Genomic DNA, 21,280 nt, shown 5'->3' on the forward strand with positions numbered 1-21,280 from the left:
AGAGACAGACCTGGCCTCATTTCCCAGCACCCACATGGTGTGTCACGAAACCACCTCGGAACTCTAGCTTCAGGGGATCTAATGTTCTCCTCTGACCTCCGTGGCCACTAAGGACACATGCGGTACACATACATATACGCAGGCAAAAATATCCATACGCATAAAATATAAATAAATCTTAAAAAAAGAAAGGCACCCCTGTTTTTTTAAATTTTCAGTTACGTGACAGGGATATGGTTTGAGAAATCGTGCCATTGCATGGCATTTATAAGGTATATTTATGCAAACCTGGGGGTACGCAGATCAAACCCTTGAAGCAGCCGCATGACTTGGTTGAAGAGTGTGATAACCATGAGATGCATAAGGCTGCGGCCAGCATAATGCAGCCTGCTCCATGACACAGTGTGCTTTATGACCCGACATGCCTTGTGTTACCGCATCCTCTCTGATACTCGATGACAGGGTGACTGATCCATGACACCATCTGCTCTGTTGCACAGTATGCTCCTGAAGACAGGGTGCTCTATGACACAACATGATACAACACGACACAGTGTACTCTCTAACACTCAATGACAACGTATGACGCATTACACTGTATGATGCTCTGTGAGGCTCTGTGACACCCTCTGATCTGTAATGGTGTGCTCTGCAAGACAGCAGGTTCTTTGCACTGAACATTTCGTCAGCAGCAATTAACTTTATAATGACGGCTTAAAGGGGTAGAATAGCAAGTACACAGGGTAGGCATTTATTATCACGTTCAAGCATCACACGCTGGTCATAATTGTGTGTATGGTGCTTTTTTTTTTTTTTAATCTGGCAATGCAATGGGTTTGCTTGCAAAGCATCGTCATGGATACCTGAGCAATGTATTGCTGCTGAGAAGTATCTGGCAATAAAGCCACTGGGCAATGGGAATTCTTTAGTTCTCTTGTAATCTTAAGAGGTCCCCACTATATATGTGATCCATCACTGACCCGCCCATTGTGTGTGATCATGCAACAGTGACTGTCCGTGGCTTGCAAAGCTAAACTGTTTCCTATTCCTTTACAGAGAAAAGCACTTTAGAGACTTTGACCCATTCCAGGCTCGCTTAAATAGTTTGTCACCACTTCTCAAATACTGGAAAAATCCCCATTTCCCTCCTATTCTTTAGGCTATTTTGTTACATGTTTTATAGATACACGGACGCATGGATACACATAATATATAAAAACATGTATTGTGGTTACTATATAAACCAAGAGCATAGTCATCTATACTCAGTAGGCAGTCTCGTGTGCTACACAGATGCATCCTTTACTCCTCTGTCTCTGTCTGTGTGCCTATCTCTCTGTCTCCCTCTGTGTGTCTGACTCTCTGTCTCTATCTCTCACACACACAGCCTGCTGTGTGTGGTGCTACTTTTGTTGCTTTAAACGGTCAGCATTCTGCCATCTTTTCTCAGACATTGACTGTGCTTTTTATCCTCCCTTTCAGCTCTGCGATCCCAGAGCTTTAGTCTGTTTTCCTCCAGAGTAAAGAAGTTTTCTGGAGCATCTTTTGCTATGGGTCTTCGGGAATCTATGGCCCGCTTTCATTTGAAAGAAAACAATCTTGATTTCTCAAGCACTGGTTCAACGTGTTCTACTTCTAAAGGCTTGATTCTTTCTTGGTGCACATCTTCATCTCCTTCCTCTCTTCCACTCCTTCCCCTCCCTCTCCCTTCTCCCTTTTCCCTCCTCACCACATTAAACGTGTTACTCAGTTTACCTTCTGTTCCCTGTGGAGACACCTCAGCCTGTCTCACTGTTGATCATTTGAAAAAACATATTCTCCCTTCTTAGGCCAGTTTCAGGACAATACCTATTTTGTTTGTTTGTTTTGTTTTTGGCCATTTTCCTTTATGTTTGTCTTTCTTGGTGTTCCCTGGACAGCAGTTCTTTGTTCTGTAGGTCAGTGTGTCCCTTCCCTTTGGAGGCCATCGTTATTATTATTTTTTGAGGCCATCATTATTTAGCTGTTGACTTGTCCTTTGTTCCTTGTATCATTTATCTACAGTCCACGAAGACTTGCGACTTTGACTTCCTGATGGAATATAACTTGTTTTCCATGATAGATATTTCCTGCCATTCCAGGGAGTCTGGTTTATCGCCAAATCTCTTCAGTTTGGGGTGCCCATCAAGCTTTTTGAGCGTTCAACTAAGGCCAGTTTGGGGATGGTCCTCAAACAGAGGCCGGCTTCAACATCTGATGTTAGTTAAACAGAAATGTTGACTTCTTAAACACCTAATTCTCCCTGTGGCATCCTTCTTGTGACTTTTTCATAAGCTGTATGGACCATGAATCACAAGACAATACCTTTTAAGAATCCCCTGTTCTTTTTGCAAACTCTACATTTCAAAATGTGGGGTTCATAATTTGGCATCTTGGGATAAGCTGGAATTGCATGATAGAAAAGCAGGCTGTTTCATGTTAAATAGAAATTCTCTTTAAAACTTTGGTCCCCAGCTCTGTGAAACCCCTATATTAACTTGACTTTACTCTTTGTGTTGGGTGCACCTTCTGTATGAATGGCAGCAGGGTTGGCATCTGGGGCTTCTCTGTCACGAGTGACAGCTCTGCTCTCTTTCTGCAGCAGAAGAAGGATGCAGGATTTCATCTGGAGAAACCACAGCTCTCTTACCGAGTTTGTTCTTCTAGGATTCTCCAGTGACACAAAGATCAATGGTATTCTGTTCGGCGTCTTTCTTCTCCTCTACCTCATCACCCTCCTAGGCAATGGGCTCATCATCACCTTGATACACATGGATTCTCGCCTCCACACACCCATGTACTTTTTCCTCAGTGTCTTGTCCATTCTGGATATGGGCTATGTCACCACCACCGTGCCCCAGATGCTGGTACATCTGCTCTGTGAGAAGAAGACCATCTCCTATGTTGGATGCGTGGCTCAGATGTACATCTTCCTGATGCTGGGAATCACCGAGTCTTGGCTTTTTGCGATCATGGCTTATGATAGGTATGTGGCCATTTGCCATCCTCTCAGATACAAAGTCATCATGAGCCCTTGGCTGCGTGGGTCACTGGTGGCCTTCTGTGGGTTCTGGGGTATCACCTGTGCTCTGGCATATACTGTTTCTGCTATGATTCTTCCCTACTGTGGCCCCAACGAGATCAACCACTTCTTCTGTGAAGTCCCCGCAGTCCTGAAGTTGGCCTGTGCAGACACCTCTCTCAATGACCAGGTGAACTTCATCCTGGGCTTCATCCTTCTCTTGGTGCCTCTCTCCCTCATCATTGTGGTTTACATCAATATCTTTGCTGCTATCTTGAGGATCCGCTCAACCCAAGGGCGGATCAAGGCCTTTTCCACCTGTGCCTCCCACATCACCGTGGTCACCATGTTCTCCATCCCGTGTATGGTTATGTATATGAGACCCGGCTCTGAGTCCTCCCCAGAAGAGGACAAGAAGCTGGCTCTCTTCTACAATGTCATCTCTGCCTTCCTCAACCCTATCATCTACAGCCTTCGTAATAAAGATGTGAAAAGGGCTTTCCTCAAGGTCATGGGCTGTAGCACAGGGTCGGGGTGAGGGCTTGAGGGTTGTGAGACTAGTAGCCTTCTGGAACACTCTTCACGGAGGCTCCTGTAATGAGACTGTCTTCCATCATGAAACCAGATCACATCTAGTGAGCTGGCTTTGGTTCAGCACCACTAACTTACGGCCGACTTTAATTGGGATGCTACCATTTATTACATATCCTCATCTTGGCACGTGATTGTGTGGAAGCTGATCCATATGCACAGGTCCACACAACTCCATCAGGGCATAGAACTACCCCACCACCACGCAAGGCAACATTGTATCTGGTCCCCAACTCTACCCTCTGATGCCGATGCTGTTGATATTTTCTCCATCAGTATAACGTCCTCATTTTTTGAATGTTATATAAACAGATGCAGTATGTGGTGTTGGGGACTCCTTTTTTTTACTTATCTTAAATCCTTTGTGATTCATCTAAAGTGCTATGTACGACAGCAGTATATTTCTTTATTTGTAATCATATATGCTATGTTGCGAGTTTAATTTGGGTACAATAGTGGTGTTTCCGTTCTCTGCCTATTGCATATAAAGCTTCTATGAATATTCGTGTGACGTTTACCCCCTCTTTTTTTTTTTTTTTTTAGCAGTTTTAAAGTGACATTTGCTTATTTATTGTGGGAAGGGCAAGTGTGCCACCAGGTGCATGTGGGGACTGAAGGACAAGCTGTGGGAATCTGTTTTCCCCTTCTACCATATGGGACCTGAAGATTAAACTCAGGTGGCCAGGCTTGGCACTGGGTGCCTTTATCTGCTGAGCCTCCCACTGGCCCTCGTGTGCAGACTTTTGGAAAAGGATTTTTTTTCTCTAGAATAAATAAACAGAATGTGATTGTCAGGGCATATAATATGTGTGCACTTCAGCTTATAATAATATTTTAATCAAATCCACAGATACTATTTCATACGTGCCCGTGTGTCACACTTAAACAGACAGATGCACTGGAAGGCTGTGCAAGCATTGAGAAGCCTTACACGTCTGGGAGGAATGTAAACTGGTGTTACTGCTTTGAAAACAGTCTGCCAGCTCCTCAGATATCAATGTAGAGGGACACATGGCCCATCCATTTTACTCCCTGATACATATCTAAGAGAAGTTAAAACATACACATTACTCAAAAATGCATACACTGTGGCCAGAGAGATGGCTCAGCAGTTAAGAACACTCGCTGTTCTTCCAGAGGCCCCAGATTTGATTCCCAGGATCCATGTGGTAACTCACAGCCGTGGGCAACTCCAGTTCTTGGGGAGACATCCTCTTCTGGCTTCCACAGGTGCTGCACACATACGGCTCACAGACATGCATGCAGGCCAAACGCAAAAAAAAAAAAATTGTATGTACTTGTGGTCGTAGCAACTTTATTCATGACAACTAGAAAGCAAGATTGTCATCTCAAAGCCATTAGCTGAGTGGGAAATAAAGTATGGTATGTCCACTTGGTGGAATATATTTTGCACCAAAACTGAACAAATGAGATATATGTAATTATACATTATATATGCTACAGTGTTGGTTTTTCTTGGAGTCAATTAAAGAAGCCAGTTGCAAATATACACGTAGCAAGTCATCTTATTTATGTAAAATATCCAGAATAGGCAACTTCTCTTTTTAGAGAAGGTGGATCTATAGCTGTTGGTCCTAGCAGTCCGATGGGATAAAGGAGCGATTATGAGTATGGAGTTTCTTTTGATACATTGAAAATGCTCTAAAACTATATTATGCTGATAGATATGAAACAATGAATACGGTAAAATACTGAACTGTATGCATACAGTGTATGAACTTTACAGTATATAACTTATACCTAGATGAAGCTGTTTTCAAACAGAAGGTGACAGTATGTTCTCTGAAGAGACTCTACAACCAGACACCCAGTCTCCCATTGCTCTGTGAACTACCCAGAGGTAAGTGTAGTCAGTGTTTTCTTATTTCAGTCAGTCTAACAGGCTAAGCAGTGCGTCAGTGTCATCGTGTGCATCTGCGTTTGATTAACAGCCCCTGGTGGTGAATTTATTATATGTGCTTATTTTCCCTCCATCCTATTTATTTTTCGGGTGTGCGTTTGAAGTTCTGTTTGCTAACTGGAATATAATTTTTAAATATTTCTTTTTACAATTTGTATGTGTGTGTGCGTATGAAGTGGAGGGAGGGAAAGAAGGGGGGGGGGAGAAGTGATATATGTGAGAGGTTGTGGGGTTTGCCAGGAAAATCAGAAGAGGGCATTGGATCCCCCGGAACTGTTGTTGCATATGGTTGTGAGCCACACAGTGTGGGTCCTGGAAACCACACTCTGGTCCTCTAGAAGAGCAGCAAGCTCTCTTAATTATAGAGACACATCTCCAGACCATCAAGCACATTACATTTTTTTTCAAGTACATTTTAAAGGTTGGATTTAAAGGGTGAATATTGTTTGTTGTTTTTGTCAGAGATGTGATTTGTGGATATTTTACCTCAGTTTTGCTTTTTGTTCACTTAACATGTGAGTGTTCTCATCATAGAATACTAAGGTGGCATTTGACAGCCACACAGGATCCTGACACACGCCTACATCACAGACTGTTGCTGTGGCTTCATATTACAGAGGCGTTTTCAGCTCCCCCCATGTATCCCTTGTTGTGATTCCAGTCATGGAAAGGTTGCTGCAGCTTTTTCTGTTCTTCTGATACCCACTTCCTAAGGTGTCCTAAGAACAGCATTACAAGGCTGAAGGCCATGGAAAGACATTGTTAATGTTCCTGACACACAATGACATCATCTTACAAAAGGTCAGTTTATATTCATACCAGCACTCTGTGAAATCTCGTGTTTTATTGCATTCTAAAGAGCGAGCCCTGGGGCTGGAGAGGTGGTTTAGTGGTTGAGAGCACTGGCTGCTCTTGCAGAGGACCAGGGTTTGGTTCCCAGTACTCACACAGTGGCTCACAACCATCTCTAACTCCAGTTCTAAAAGACCCAGTACCCTCTTCTGTCCCCGGAGGGCACCAGGCACAAAAGTGATGCACAGACATACGTGTGGGAGAAACATACACATAAGTTAAATAAAAATGATTTAAAAAAAATAATGAGACCCTTCCTCAAAAATATCAATTAATAACACCTGTTGCTAATTTTCTGGTGTTCACTTTTCAAATATTTATTGTATTTCACTTATTACAGACACGGACACACCGGCACAGACAGACAGACAGAGAGACAGAAAGACAGACAGATAGACAGACAGAAAGACAGACAGACAGACAGACAGACAGACAGACAGACAGACACACACACACACACACACACACGCACACACACACACACACACACACACACACACACACACACACACACACTGGTAGGGGTCAGAAGACTTGTGGGAGCCAGTTCTTTTCTTCCTCTATGTGGGTTCTGGGGTTAGAGGTCAGGTGGTCAAGCTTGGTGGAGTGGGGCTTTTCCTGCTGAGCCATCTCACCGGTCCTGTATTTTTCTTACTAATTTATAAAAGCCCAGGTCCTGTTTGCCACTCATGTCTAATCTTGCTCAATTATTGATGCGTCGGTCTCGCTCTGGGTGGTAGATAAGGCGATAGGATGAGAGCGCTGGGAACAGGCTCCCCTGCAAGGACCCGGGGCTCTCATGGAGGGGCGAGGCCATGTCACCAGATCCATAGAGCTGATTACCGTCATCCTTCCTTCCCTCTTCCCCTCCTTTCATCCTTTTATCCTTCTTCCTCTCCTTTCTTCCCTTCTGTCCTTTTCCTTTGTTCCCGCCTTCCTCATTCTCCTGCAAGGGCTTTGATAGGCAGCAGGGACCTGGAGAAGAACTCACAGGGTCCACATTTACTTATGACTTGTCTCTAGGCCCCCTTCTCAGTGAGACTCAAGTGTCCCCTCTAGGGCCCTCCTTGCTACTTAGCTTCTTTGGGTCTGTAGATTGTAGCAAGATTATCTGTACATTATGGTTAATATCCGCTTATAAGTGAGTACACACCACGCTTGTCTTTCTTGGTCTACGTTACCTCACTCAGGACGATCTTTTCTAGTTCCATCTATACGCCTGCAAATTTCATGATGCCATTGTTTTTAACGCCTGGGTAATATTCCATTGTGTAAATGTACCACGTTTTCTTTGTCCGTTCTTCAGTTGAGGGACATACAGGTTGTTTCCAGTTTCCGGCTATTACAAATAAGGCTGCTCTGAACACAGTTGGGCAAGTGTCACTGTGGTGTAGTGGAGACCCACAGCCAAACATTAAATGGAGCTTGGGGAATCCTGTGGAAGAGGGGGAGGATGGATTGAAGGCGCCAAAGGGGTCAAGGACACCATAAGAAAACCTATAGAACCAACTAACCTTGGACCCATAGGGGCTCACAGGGACAGAACGGCCACCCAGAGAGCATGCATGGGATGGACCTAGGCCGTCTGCACATACATAGCAGTCAGTTGTGCAGCTGGGACATCTACAGGAGGAGCGGGGCTGCCTCTGACTACACTCCCCTCCCCCGCCCACCTCTGGGCTACCTCATCTGGCTTTGGTAGAGGAAGACAGACCTGTTCTTGCTTCGACTTGCTATGCCAAGGCTGGTTGGCATTTGTGGGAGGGCTCCTCTCTTCTGAGGAAAAGGGGAGGAGGGATGGATGGGGGAGGGGGAGGGGAGAGGGAGGGGACTTGGGAGGAGAGGAGGAAGACGAAGCTGTGAATGGGATGTAAAGTAAATAAATAATTTTTTAAAAAAGGGCAAAACCCGATGTGATAGTGGCCAGAAATCAGTTTAAGAACAGCAAGACCCACAGAAATGGTTTGTGCTTCTAAAGAGTCTATGTGGAACGAGGATAGTGTGGGAAGGAAGGGTCCCTCCATTCATAAAATAACTGATTTAAAACTCTCCACTGGGTCCCTTTCTCTCCCCAGACCTATGCTGTACCTACTTTCCCCTCTTCTGCATCTCCTCACTTCTCTCAACCTTGGGTAGACAGAGTACTTTTTCCTTGATAACATCAAGACAGGCTGAAAAAATTTCAAAGTGGACATTATTTAAATAAGGAGCAAGGAAAAAATAGACATATTTCAAAAGCACAGAGCCTCTTAGCAGTAGCCCTAACTGTTTGATATCACCCAGAGATGCTCTAAGGGGAAGACACAGATCTGCTTCTCAGCAGAGTCTCTTTCAGTTCCTGCTTCTGGCATTTCACTCGCTTTCCTCCTTACTCTTTCCAGCTATTTTCAGAGCCCAGGAGGATCACAGCTGATTCATGCATGATGGTTTATTGTTCAATAATGGATATAAAACAATTAAATCTAGGGAGCCGGAGAGATGGCTCAGTCATTAAGAGCACTGGCTGCTCCTGTAGAGGACCTACGTTCAATTCCCAGTACCTACATGGTGATTCCCAAACCATCAGCACCTCCAGTTCCAAGGGAATATGTTGCCCCCTTCTGGCCGCGATGGGTACTGCATGTATGTGGTGCACAGACATAAATGCAGGCAAACCATCCCAATACAAATAAAATAAAATAAGAATCTAAAAATAAGTGCTTTAAAAAAAATAACGACATATGCTGAAAGAAACTAAAATATTCCAGGCTCCGTAGTAGGCATTTTCATATATTGCCTCATTCAATCCTTGCAACTTCCCTGTGAGGGAGAATTAGAAAACTCACAATCGTTAAGTGACTTGCATAATTCACATGCTCAGTAATGGGTAAAACTCTATCCACCACTTGTCTTGTTACTGACCAAATATTTGACAAGAGGCAATGTAGGAGAGGAAGAGTTGATTTGGGCTTACAGTTTGAAGGGACACAGTCATCATTGTGGGGAAGGCCTGGTGGCAGATGGCTCCATGCAGACAAGAGCATACAGCTGGGGCTCCTCACCTCCTGACTTGGTCTTGGTTGGACAGTGTGTGAGACCATGTTATCAAATCCAGTGACTCACTTTCTCCAGCTAGGCTTAATCTCCTAAAGGTTCCATAACTTTCCCAAACAGCGTTACCAGCTGGGGACAAAGTGTTTAAATAAGCAAGTTTCTGAGGGACATTTCATACTCAATCCCCAATGCTAATTCTCTAGCCCTGGTCTGTCTGGCCGGGGTCTCGATCACTAAACCCTTCCTTCAGGCAGCATCACTCAATGTCTGAGCTTCCTGTCCATCCCCGGCCTGGGAAAGTGTAAAGAGCTCTTTATGGTGTCTTGATATATCACGGATGAGTCCCTGGGGAGGCCATGACTTCCAGCTTCCTGAGCATTTATCTTCAAAGCATCATTTCGGACCCCTACTCCATCCCACCAGTTTGAGGAAAGCCCTTTTCACATCCTTGTTCCTTAGACTGTAGATGACGGGGTTGAGGAAGGCTGTGGCAATGTTATAGAAGAGGGCCATTTTCTTGCCGCTCTTTGATAAGGAGCCAGAGCCGGGACTCATGTACATGATGATGCACGGGATGGCGAACATAGTGACCACAGTGATGTGGGAGGCGCAGGTGGAGAAGGCCTTGATCCTCCCCTGGGTCGAGCGGATCTTCATGATGGTGGCGAAGATGTTGGCGTAGACAATGGCCACAAGAGAGAGAGGGACCACGATGACGTTGAAGCCTGTGATGAAGTCCACCAAGTCATTGAGGGACGTGTCTGCACAGGCTAGCTTCAGAACTGCAGGGACCTCACAGAAGTAGTGATCAATTTCATTAGGCCCGCAATAGGGCAGTCGCATAGCAAAGAAAGTATAGCACAGGCCACCCACCACACCGTAGGTGGCGCAGATACCCACCATGAGGAGACACATCCCACGGCTCATGATGACCTTGTACCTCAGCGGGTGGCAGATGGCCACATACCTGTCCAGAGACATGATGGAGAAAAGCCAGGACTCGGTGACCCCAAAGAGGAGAAAGATGTACATCTGGGCCACACACCTTGTAAAAGAGATGGCCCTCTTCCTGCTGAGAATATGCACCAGCATCTGGGGCACCGTGGTGGTGGTATAGCACACGTCCAGCATGGAGAGGACGCCAATAAAAAAGTACATGGGTGTGTGGAGGCGTGAGTCCTGGTGGATGAGTGTGACAAGGAGGCTGTTGCTCAAGAGGATCAGCAGGTAGAAGACTAAAAAGAAAGCAAAGAGCAGAGGATTGGTCCTGGGGTTGGGGGTGAAGCCCAGTAAGATGAATTCCGTCACGGTGGACCAGTTGAGTTCCTGCATTGCGATCCTTCCTGTTTAAAGAGGTTTCAGACACGTGATTCATTGAGTGTGTCGGGGGCGTGCAGGGCGGTTCTGCAACCATTGTGCATTTACACTGACAGGCTCAGAGGCTTTGGATTGGCAAGTGGCGGGTGCTGAGAAGTAACCTCCCATTTGTAGCTTGAATGGTACTGATGCAAATGGCAGGGGTAGAACAGGGCGGCCCCACACCGTGCTTTCCATTCCGGTTTGCATCTTTGATCTGTCCACTTCTCCCAGCACAGCCTTGTGTGTGTCCGTTTGCTACTCTCTCACTTCCCATTTTGTCTCGGGACTACAGACTTGCTAAGTCTTACACGAATAGAGATTAGAATCAAGGTTGGCCCTTTCCATGATTTAGGTTAAAGGTTTTTTGTTTTGTTTTGTTTTTTTAAAAATCACCGTTAGGATGTAGAAAGGTTTGTGTAGGGGTGTGTGAGCGCGCTGGTGCACCACATGCATGGAGGTACCTACAGAAGGCAGAGGAAGGCATCCTATTCCTCGAACTAACATTACAGGGCGTTGTGAGCTGTCCTATGTGGGTGCTAGGAACCAAACTTGTACCCTCTGCAAAAGCAACAAGGCCCCTCAACCCCTGACCCACACCTGGCTTTCTAATGGATATTTTGGTGCTCGTCCTCAGGTCATCACACTTGCATGGCAAGCCTGTTACCGGCTGAGCCAGCCCCACAACCCATTCATACCAGGTTTTAGCTCACACCACGTGGTGCCCTGGTTGCCTAGATGGCTTTCAACTTTCTTTTTTTGTGGACCATCACAGAGACACTTAGTACAGTTTCTCCAGAAACTACCTTGAATTTATTTTAAAATTATAAACAAAGAAGCATCCTGCCTCATGCTAAGATTGCATGCAGAGAGCATTTCATGGGAGCCTGCAGGCCAAATATAAGCTACAGCCATATTTTCGATGGATTATCTACTTTTATTTTTTAATTAACTTCTAACTTAAAAAAAAAAACAGTTGTGCTTTTGAGGATCACAAATTAGACCTGGCCTTGTGCAACCCTTGTTTCTATGCTCAGAAGTAGCCTAGAGACAAGTAGATAGCTCTGGCTCTTGCTCTCCTTCTTAATAGGGTGTGGGAGGGACCTCCTTACATAAGCATTATTATTATTATTATTATTATTATTATTATTATTATTATTATTATTATTTTATGCATTTACATTGCCTGCTTAACCCCCTAGAATATGGATTTATGGTCTCTATTCTAGAGGTGTGTTCAAATTATGTACTGCTGTGACCACTGTTAAATAATCTTCAGAAAATTTTATTTTCTTTACTTTTCTGAGACAGATTCTCTCGGTAGTCCTGGCTGTCCTGGACCTCACTCTAGACCAGATTGGCTTTGAACTCAGAGATCCACCTGCCTCTGTTAGGATTAAAGGGGTACGCCAGCATACCCAGCCTATCTTCAGAAAAAAATTTTTCAAAGAAAAGGTGGGTAAGTGAGAGGAAGGAAGATCAGCTGGCTGGGGACAGACAGACAGCCTGGTGCAGGCTTCCTCTGGTTCTCTGGTGACCCTTTGCTGAGCTGCAAGGACACCCAACACTTCCTGCTTATGCCTTGGGTTGCCCCAGGAAACCAAGTGCTGGCTCTCACCGAGGTTGGGAAGGTGGCTACTCTTCGAGACAGGCTCCCTACTGACAACACAACTGGTAATTCCCACTGGTGGGGGGAGGCGAGGCATTTGCTGCGAGGCTTAATTAAAGTCTTACACTTTCAGAACTATATAGTGTCAATTTCCATAAAGCACTTAACCGTCTTTTGTCTGGACAAACCTATGGGCTATGAAGCCATCTCCCCTCCCCTCCCCCAGAGGAGCACGGCCGCCTGTGTCCCCTCTTACTATTTATTCTTACTTACACTCATTGAAGTTCCTCATTTCACCAAAGCCCAGAGAGGAGGAGTCATTGAACTGGGCATGCATAGACATCCAGGGAATATGATGAACATCAAGTCCTGCAGGCCAGGAAGGAAAGACGCAAGTGACAGGTGTAAGACTGCTCGCCCCCATGATGCACTTGCCTCCTGGTTCACTAGTGAAGCCCCGGACTGGCTCCTAGTCTCACTTTCTTTGGCTGGCCTGCCCTGTGTCTTAGGGCTGGTTGGTTGGGTTCTTTGAGCCTTGAATTTGGACTCTGTCACATCTAGCTTGTGGATGAGCTGCTGTCAGGGAAAAGACAGAGATGAATTATGAGGCTGTGAAGTCTTGGTGGAGGGTGACTCTCTAGGCCCCCGCTGACTGGGCCCATTGGCCTTGCTCCCATGTCAGGATGGAACGGAAAGTAGAGCACTGTTGGCATTTTTTACTGCAAACCATTGTGCCTGTCTCCAGCTCCTCTCCTGCAGTTCAGGCTGGCATGAGTCACTTAAGGCTGCTGACTTTGCCATTTCTGGCTCTCACTCTCAGCAGGCCATTGAGTCTTATCTAGAGAGAGAACGTTGACTTTCATAACATCTGGTTCTACATGTATTTTCTCTTCTTTTTTTTTCCTGTCAAAAGCACCTCCTCCCCCCACACTATTCTTCCATATCAGCACAGACCTTTTGAAAAAAAAAAGCCAGAGAGAAAGTAGGAAGAGCTGGTGAGGTCCCAAAAAGGAAGACAGATACACAAGGCAGAGAAAGACACAGGAGACCAGAGGCCGGTGCTGATGGGGTGGGTGTGGGCGAGGGAAGCATGGTGCTCAGGAGTGGAGAGGGAGGACTGGGACCTCAGAAGGAGGGAGGTGGTGGGGGAGAAGGGTGGGGCCTGGAGAGCTGAGAGTTAAGGGGTTAATCAGGGGTAAAGAGGTCTTGCTGCTGTTCTAGAGGACCCACGTTCAGTTCCCAGCACCCGTGTCAGGCACCTTACACCACTTCCAGCTTCAGGACATCTGATACCCTCTTCTGGCCTCCATGGGAACCCAGCACAGACGAGGCAGGCACACATACAATTTAAGGGGACATTGAACCTTTATAAGAGACTGTTAGAGGGACCAAAGAAGGCACATACACACACACACACACACACACACACACACACACACACACACACACAAAGAGAAAGAAGAATGGGGAAGGAGGAAAGAATGCTGTGATGCTGAGCAGGCACAGAATGATGGCAGTGAGACCATACAGTTTGTCAGGGATACACAGACACACACACACACACACACACACACACACACACACACACAGACAGACACACACACACACACACATAGACACACACACACACGGGGGAGGGGGGGAGAGACAGAGAGAGACAGAGAGAGTGCTAGCTGGGTTGTGAATGGCTACTTATAAGGTGAAAATAAAGTCAGAGACCAAGGGAGAGAAAGAGGTATTTAAAAGCAGAGGGAAGAGTTTGGGGCTGGAGGAAGAACGAAGAACGCAGGAGCAGGCAGGCAGGGGACTAAGGACAGGGTAAGGCTGGGAAGAGATGCAGACATGATGGGAGGATGCAAAAGACCATGTTCTAGCAGGAGACTCACAAAGGGGGAGGAAGCCTTGTGAGTCAGAGAGGGTGTTAGAAGAAGAAAGATGGATGGGAGTTAGGAAGGAGAGGGCTGCTCTACAGGCAAAGCTAGAGACCGAGAGAGCCCAGGAGAGACGCTAGGAGAGAAAGACAGGCAGAAAGAGTAGACTCAAGACCCGGGCAGAGAACCTCAGGGGGGCAGGAGGGAGAGAGGGTGCTCACGGGCACAGCAAACAGAAGCAGGAGGTAGAGAGCAATGGACAAGGGGTGACAGCAAGCCAGAGGCTAGGAGGACACAGACCTGGCACAGATGGGCAATAGGCAGACTCAGAGGTAACGAGGAGGCAGGGACAGGAGGCCACATACACTCACACAGACTGGAAAAGGGACAGAGTCAGACACACGAGGCCAGCTGGCCAACAGAAATTGTAGGTTGCTCTGGGCTCCTACCTGGGGCTCTTGGCCAGCGTAGCTGGAGATGGAGCAGCTGCCAGCAAACACTCCTGTCCTGAGCTTATAGTCCTGCAGGAAAGAGGGTGTAGGCAGTGCTGCTTCAGACTCTGGAGGCCACTCCTGAGTGGCCCCAGGGATCCAGAGAGGACAGTTCCAGCAGCCGTCTCTGGGCCAGAGGGAGAGGCACTGGGCTCTGAGGTTTCTCACTCTCCAGGGACAGCCAGGCTGCTCTTTCTTCTGGGTTCTAAGACGGGTAGAGATGTAGCTGAGACAAGGCTGTGGATACTGGGGACATTGTGGGTACTCTGACAAGACTGCAGGCCAGAGCTGACTCAGTGGCTCTTCCCCCAGGGGGGAAAAACCACAAAAGGCATTGTGGGAGCTCTGGTAACACAGGAGCCCGTGGAATTGCCCTTTCTCCCTGCCAGGTGACGTCCCCAGGGCATTTGTAACCCATTAGGATAGTAGGCAAAATGTCTAGGGTCCTTGAGTTGTCCTGGTCTACAGACATGTAGACTAAACACCAAAGGTTATGGGCTCAAAAATAGAGGCCGTGTAAAGCACACATTACTAGTATACTGATTATTATTATTATTATTATTATTATTATTATTATTATTATTATTACTATTATTATTATTATTATATTTTTATCAGCAATGAGCTACAGTTCGTTAAACACTCACATGGTCTCAACATAAGTGATTGTATTTAGACCACATTTAGTGTGGGACGTGGTACATCTTATTCTTTATCTTATATAGCAGGGAGCCAGTGAGGGTCTTAAACTGCCCAGCAGCCTCACAGGTCTCAGCCCTCTGTATCCTGGCATCAGGCCATCTAGTGAAGAACCTTTCTCTTCTCAGCCGGAAGCACCATGGGGGCCAGGAGCTCAGGCACCGATTCAAGACAGACACCGGGAAGACTTTTCATCTTGGGATCGAATCTGAGCGAGACAGTAGGAGGACTTGGGATGCTCACTTTTGAGGTCTTTGGACAAAAAGGGAAGGTTGAAGCTCATTCTTGCTTGATAGCAATAACGACGGGAGACTGGCAACTGAGAGCAAGAGACATCGAAGGCTTCTGTGACACCCCCTCCCTAAAAGAAGCTGTCCAGACAGGAAGTCAGTAAATGTTAAATATTTCACTGTAAAAATTGAAGCATGGACAAACATAGAGAAATTAGTAACTCCCATGATCCCATATTCAGCTTCCAGTCTTATCAATTTAAGACAATTTTTGCTTTACTTATACCCTTAAGCACTTAACTGGACTTTCATATTATTCTGGAGCAAATCACAGATATAATCAACTTCATCCATAAATAATTCAGTATGTATGCCTAATAACAACAAAAAAGAAACAACACCATTATCATACCAAACAAAGGCCCCAATGATGGCGCGCATTGTTAATCTCAGTGCTCAGTAGGCAGAGGCAGGTGGAGCTTTGTGAGTTCAAGGCCAGTCTCTTCTACATAGCAGGTTCCAGGCCTGCCGGGGCTACATAGTGAAGGAGAGTCAGTCTTGTCTAGTATTGTCTGTCTGTCTGTCTGTCTGTCTCATGTATGTGTGCTTGCACACACACACACACACACACACACACACACCACACAAGCCCCAAGATCTCCTAATTACATGAAATACAAAGTCAATGTTTAGGCCAGGTGGTGCTGGCGCACTCCTTTGATCCCAGCACTAGGGAGGCTGAGGCAGGTGGATTGCTGTGAGTTCGAGGCCAGCCTGGTCTACAGAGGGAGTCCAGGACAGCCAAGACTACACAGAGAAACTCTGTCTTGAAAAACAAAAACAAAAACAAAAAGCAAAGATAATGTTCAAATACCTCATAAATGTCATAGTTTTTTACAATATTGAACCAGAATCCAAATATAGACGTTAGAAATTGCTCTATCTCCCTAGTCTCTAAGTTGATAAGTTACTCACTCATCTTTCATTTGTTAGGGTGGCTTTGTTTGTTTGTTTGTTTTGATTGTTGTTGATTTTTAAAAAAAACTCATGACACATTTGTTAAATAAAGCATTTAATTTCTCATAGTTTGGATTTTTTTTTATTGTAGTTCTGTAAGTTAGCAGTTATATCCAGGTGCTCTGTTAAATTCATAGTCCATCTTTATTGTTTTCAGGGAAGAGCTCTTCATAGGCAGTGGTACATTGTTCTCAGGAACATGTGTTCTCGGGTTGCTCCTCTTGTTTGATGCCAACAGGACCCAGTGCTTGCATGTATTAATTTATTAGACCTTGAAAAGTGGTTGTCGTACATCTGAAGAGATGGGCCCAGTGGTTAGGAGAGCTCTGGCTGTTCTTCCTGAGAACCGGCTTTCAATTTTACCACCAATGCATGGTGGCTCACAACTGTCTGTAGTTCTAGTCCAAGGTGACCTAATGCTCTCTTCTAGTCTCTGTGGGCACCAGGCATGCACAGGGTGCACAGGCATACATGCAAGCAAAACAAACAAACAAACAAACAAACAAACAAACAAAACTACCCATGTACATGAAGAAAGAGGAAAAAATGGTGATATTATGACTATGTCGGTGTATTTTAATTATTATTAAAACCAGGTAAGGTGGCACACGCCTGTGATTCCATCACTTAGGGAGGCAGAGGCAGGTGGATCTCTGTGAGTTTGAGGCCAGCCTGGTCTACAAAGCGAATCCAGGACAACCAAGGCTACACAGAGAAACTCTGTCTCAAAAAAACAAACAAAAAATTATTTACTAAAATAAACCAATAAAAAAACAAACAAACATGCTCACCTTCTAACTGGACAACCAAACATGCTCATCTTCTAAGTGGACGTCCATTGGCTCGCTTGGTGTTGCAAAGACCCTTCACTTACAGTTCTGATATGCACAAGTTGCTTTACTGGTATCATATTTTAAGCCATCATGAATCAATGAATTAGAACATTATATTTAGCTTTCTTATCAACATGAAAAAAAAACCAGCCTAGAGGAGGGAAGGCCTGCCTTTTCTCGTAGCCAGAGGTTTCAGCCCATCATGACCGAAGGGTACGGTAGAGCCAAGTCCTCACCTCAGCAGCCAGAAGGCAGAGGGGCAGAATACTGCCTTTCCTTTATTCCTTCCATGTACCCGAACCTTTGGACGGATGCTCACATTTAGGGTTGCTCTTTCTTCTTCCTCTCCCAGAGGCCTTCGTAGACACACCCAGGGGTGTTCCATGCTGATCCCCTAGGCACTTCTCTTTTATTACTGAAAGTATGGTCTCCTTGTGAAGTACGCCTTAAGTCAAGTCAGACATTGGTTGGTTACTTCCACAAGCTTTGTGAAACCACTGCCCTAGCTTTTTGTTTGTTTGTTTGTTTGGCTTTCATTGTGGTTGTTGTTTTGTTCTGAGACAAGGTTTCTCTCCAAGGACTTGGCTGTCCTGGGCTCACTTTGTAGACCAGGCTGGCCTTGAACTCACAGAGACCCGCCTGCCTCTGCCTCCCCGAGTGCTGGAATTACAGGCGTGCTCCACCATGCTTAACACATATAAGGATAATTCTATACATCACTCTCTTAAATTCAATCTAAGCCAAGCAAAAGTTTAACAGAAGATCGAATAGACCAGTTTAAAGTAAACTGTTCGAAAGCAGTTTAACTCTGTTATGATCAAATCTTCTTTAACAGGGTTTCTTTATTTTAATTTTATCTGCATGAGTGTTTTGTGTGCACGTATGTCTGGGTACCACATGCATGCAGTGCCTGCAGAGGCCAGAAGAGGCTGTCAGATCCTCTAGAATAGAAGTTACAGACAGTTGTGAAGTGCCATGTGGGCTGCTGAGAACTGAAACCCAAGTCTTCTGCAAAAGCCATCTCTCCAGCCCTGTCTTAAGTTTGCTTTGTTTTGTTTTTAAGAAAAAGTGGATTGGACAAAGCATGACAAAAGATTAATGTATCTATCTCTGTCTCTCTCAGTCACATGTCTATATATAGGTATATATATATATGATATAGATGCATATATACATATAGATTATAGATACAGTATGCATACATATTTTTATTTTATGAAATATATATTTTCTCAAAATTGATATTTAAAATATAAATTTAAAATGAACAAAGTAAGAGGCTAGAGAGATGGCTTAAGGGTTAAGAGCACAACTTGTTCTTGTAAAGGACCTGAGTTTTGTTCCTAGCACCCATATTAGGTGGCTCACAAACACTTGTAAGCCTGGATTCAAGGGAATGTGACACCTCTAACTTCCACAGACACCTGCACTCACATCACACGCATTCATGCAATCTCTCTCTCTCTTTCCCTCCCTCCCCCTCTCTCTCTCATTCTCTCTCTCTCAATAATAAAAATAAATCAATAAATCTTAAACTCTAAACTGATCCAAGTAAGTCATTTTCCCAAACTGAACTTAGATGAGATCAGTTATTAGCCACAGTTTTACAGATAGACCTAAAGCCACCTTAGCTCAGACTTTATAGCATCTAGTACAAAGAGCAATGCCAAATATTAGCTACAAAGTGTTCATCAAACAACAGGCCAAGGCTGTATGTTTTTGTAGTCTACCTCATGCCACTTTCAAACCCGAATTCCTTTATACTGAAGGAAAGCCCGTGCTCACTCGGCTGTGCTTGTGCTGAACCGACATGAGCATCTAGAAGTACAAAGTGAGCACAGGAAAAGCTATAAAACAGCGTCCGTGAACTCTAAGGACAGCCTTTTAAAAACACCCTGCTCCTCCAGAAATTAACTGAGTCTTCAGTGAAGATGAAAACTTAACAAGCAATGGTGGGACTTTCTGTTTAGGAGTGGCACACCCTCTCCCGGCTGCTTAGAGCTCCAGGAAAAGTCGTGTTGCTCAGAACTGATGTCTTCAGTGTGCCAAGTGAGCTCCTTCAGTTCTGGGTCACTGGGATGTCCTTCTGTCTCCTAGCACTTTCTGAAAAGCCCCTTTCACATCCTTATTCCGGAGGCTGTAGATGATGGGGTTAAGGAAGGCAGAGACGACATTGTAGAACAGAGCCAGCTTCTTGTCCCGCTCTGGGTCATACCAAGAGCCAGGCCTCATGTACATGAGCATGGCTGGCCCATAGAACATGGTGACCACAGTGATGTGGGAGGCACACGTGGAGAAGGACTTGAGCCTCCCCTGGGATGAGCGGATTCTTAAGATGGAGGCAAAGATGCGGGCATAGGAGGCCAGGATGAGGGAGAGAGGGACCAAAAGTAAGATGAAGCCCAACACGAAGTCCAAGTGGTCGTTGAACGAGGTGTCTGCGCAGGCCAACTTCAGGACAGCGGGGACCTCACAGAAGAAGTGGTTGACCTTGTAGGGGCCACAGTAGGGCAGACGCATGGTGAAGACCGTGTAGATCAGGGCACCAGTGATGCTAATGGACCAACAGATTGTGATCATCTTGATACAAACCAGGCGGCTCATGAGTAGAGAGTAATGAAGGGGGAAGCAGATGGCGACATACCTGTCATAGGCCATGATGGCATAGAGAACGCACTCAGCAATACCCAGGACCAGAAAGATGAACATCTGGGCTACACAAGCACCCCAGGAGATGGTCCTCTTTGGACACAGCATATTAACCAGCATCTGGGGCACCGTGGTAGTGACGTAACTCATGTCGACCATAGAGAGGACACTGAGAAAGAAGTACATGGGCGTGTGGAGGCGAGAGTCTAGGTAGATCAAGGTGACAATGAGGCCATTGCCCAGGAGGGTGACCATGTAGAGCAGAAGAAAAAAGATAAACAGGGCCACTCTGACCTGTAACTCACTGGAGAAGCCAAGGAGGATGAACTCGGACACTGAGCTGCAGTTTTCCTTTCTAAGGGTCTGCATGGTGGTTGACTGTTTCAGAGACACAAGCACTTCACTGTTCTGCCTGTGGCCTTAGGGAAGAAAGAGAGAAGCCGAGCGCCCCGTATGCAACAGCACACGCAGTTGCTTCCAATGATGCAGCCACACCTGTGTTGAGTTGGATGGAAAGAGCATCAAAGCTAGGGCAGCTGTGACACCGGTCGAGGAACTGAAAGATTTGGCTCCTTGCAGGATTGTCCCTGGAAAGCCACCTTCATCCATAGAAGACAAGGAGGTAAGTGGTTATTTTTGCGGTAGGGGATTCAGCCAACCAATGGGCACTGCCAGTTCATCTGGCCGGGGATGCACACTTTTCCCAGTAGATAGGCAGATCTTTCTGCTGAAGATTAAAATTATAAATCTGAAAGTCTGGGTTAGCAGGCTGTGGGTGATTGGGGTGCTACCAAGCCAGAGCTGTGGGGCAGACACCAAGGTCACAGCACAGCTGAAGCTATGGAGAAGACCTTAAAATGCTGATAAACAGATGGGAGAACAAACAAAAGTTTACTGGCTTTAGGTTACAGCCAAATACAGGCAGAAGTATATTAATTTAGAAACTCAAGATATTCATTGACTAGGCTATATCAATAAATAGATCTAAAGATTCGTAGGCAAATTAGCTTGAGACAAAATTACGACAGTTGTGTCTGATGATGTAAATGTTTTATGTCATATTAGAAATATGTTTAGGGGCTGGGTAT

General features: G+C 45.5%; 2 protein-coding genes across 2 annotated transcripts; one reads left to right on the forward strand and one right to left on the reverse strand.

Annotated features, from left to right (window-relative positions):
- Window positions 1-2,630: 2,630 nt before the first annotated feature.
- LOC311599803 (olfactory receptor 2A12-like) lies at window positions 2,631-4,022 on the forward strand (the record flags this gene model as incomplete). Its single annotated transcript, XM_084785837.1, has 1 exon — window positions 2,631-4,022. The coding sequence occupies one exon, from the start codon at window positions 2,631-2,633 to the stop codon at window positions 3,576-3,578; it is 948 nt and encodes a 315-aa protein (XP_084641963.1). The 3' UTR covers window positions 3,579-4,022.
- Window positions 4,023-9,820: 5,798 nt separating this feature from the next.
- On the reverse strand, window positions 9,821-20,809 carry LOC311599693 (uncharacterized protein). Its single transcript, XM_084785696.1, has 4 exons — window positions 19,617-20,809; window positions 14,723-14,794; window positions 12,882-12,978; window positions 9,821-10,780 (listed from the first exon to the last, which is right to left on the reverse strand). Exons 1-4 carry the CDS (start codon window positions 20,559-20,561, stop codon window positions 9,831-9,833), a joined length of 2,064 nt encoding a protein of 687 aa, XP_084641822.1. The 5' UTR covers window positions 20,562-20,809; the 3' UTR covers window positions 9,821-9,830.
- Between the last annotated feature and the right edge of the window lie 471 nt (window positions 20,810-21,280).

The sequence above is a fragment of the Acomys minous genome (assembly GCF_964271855.1).
Source record: "Acomys minous genome assembly, chromosome: 6".
NCBI lineage: Eukaryota > Metazoa > Chordata > Mammalia > Rodentia > Muridae > Acomys > Acomys minous.

Coding starts and splice junctions, on each gene's coding strand:
- LOC311599693 (XM_084785696.1), bottom strand. CDS start 20,561: ATGCAGACCCTTAGAAAGGAAAACTGCAGCTCAGTGTCCGAGTTCATC. Junction 12,979..14,722: donor ACGCTGGCCAAGAGCCCCAG/GTAGGAGCCCAG, acceptor TTTCCCTGACAG/CAGCTCATCCACAAGCTAGA. Junction 10,781..12,881: donor GGGCAGGCCAGCCAAAGAAA/GTGAGACTAGGA, acceptor CTCTTTAAACAG/GAAGGATCGCAATGCAGGAA.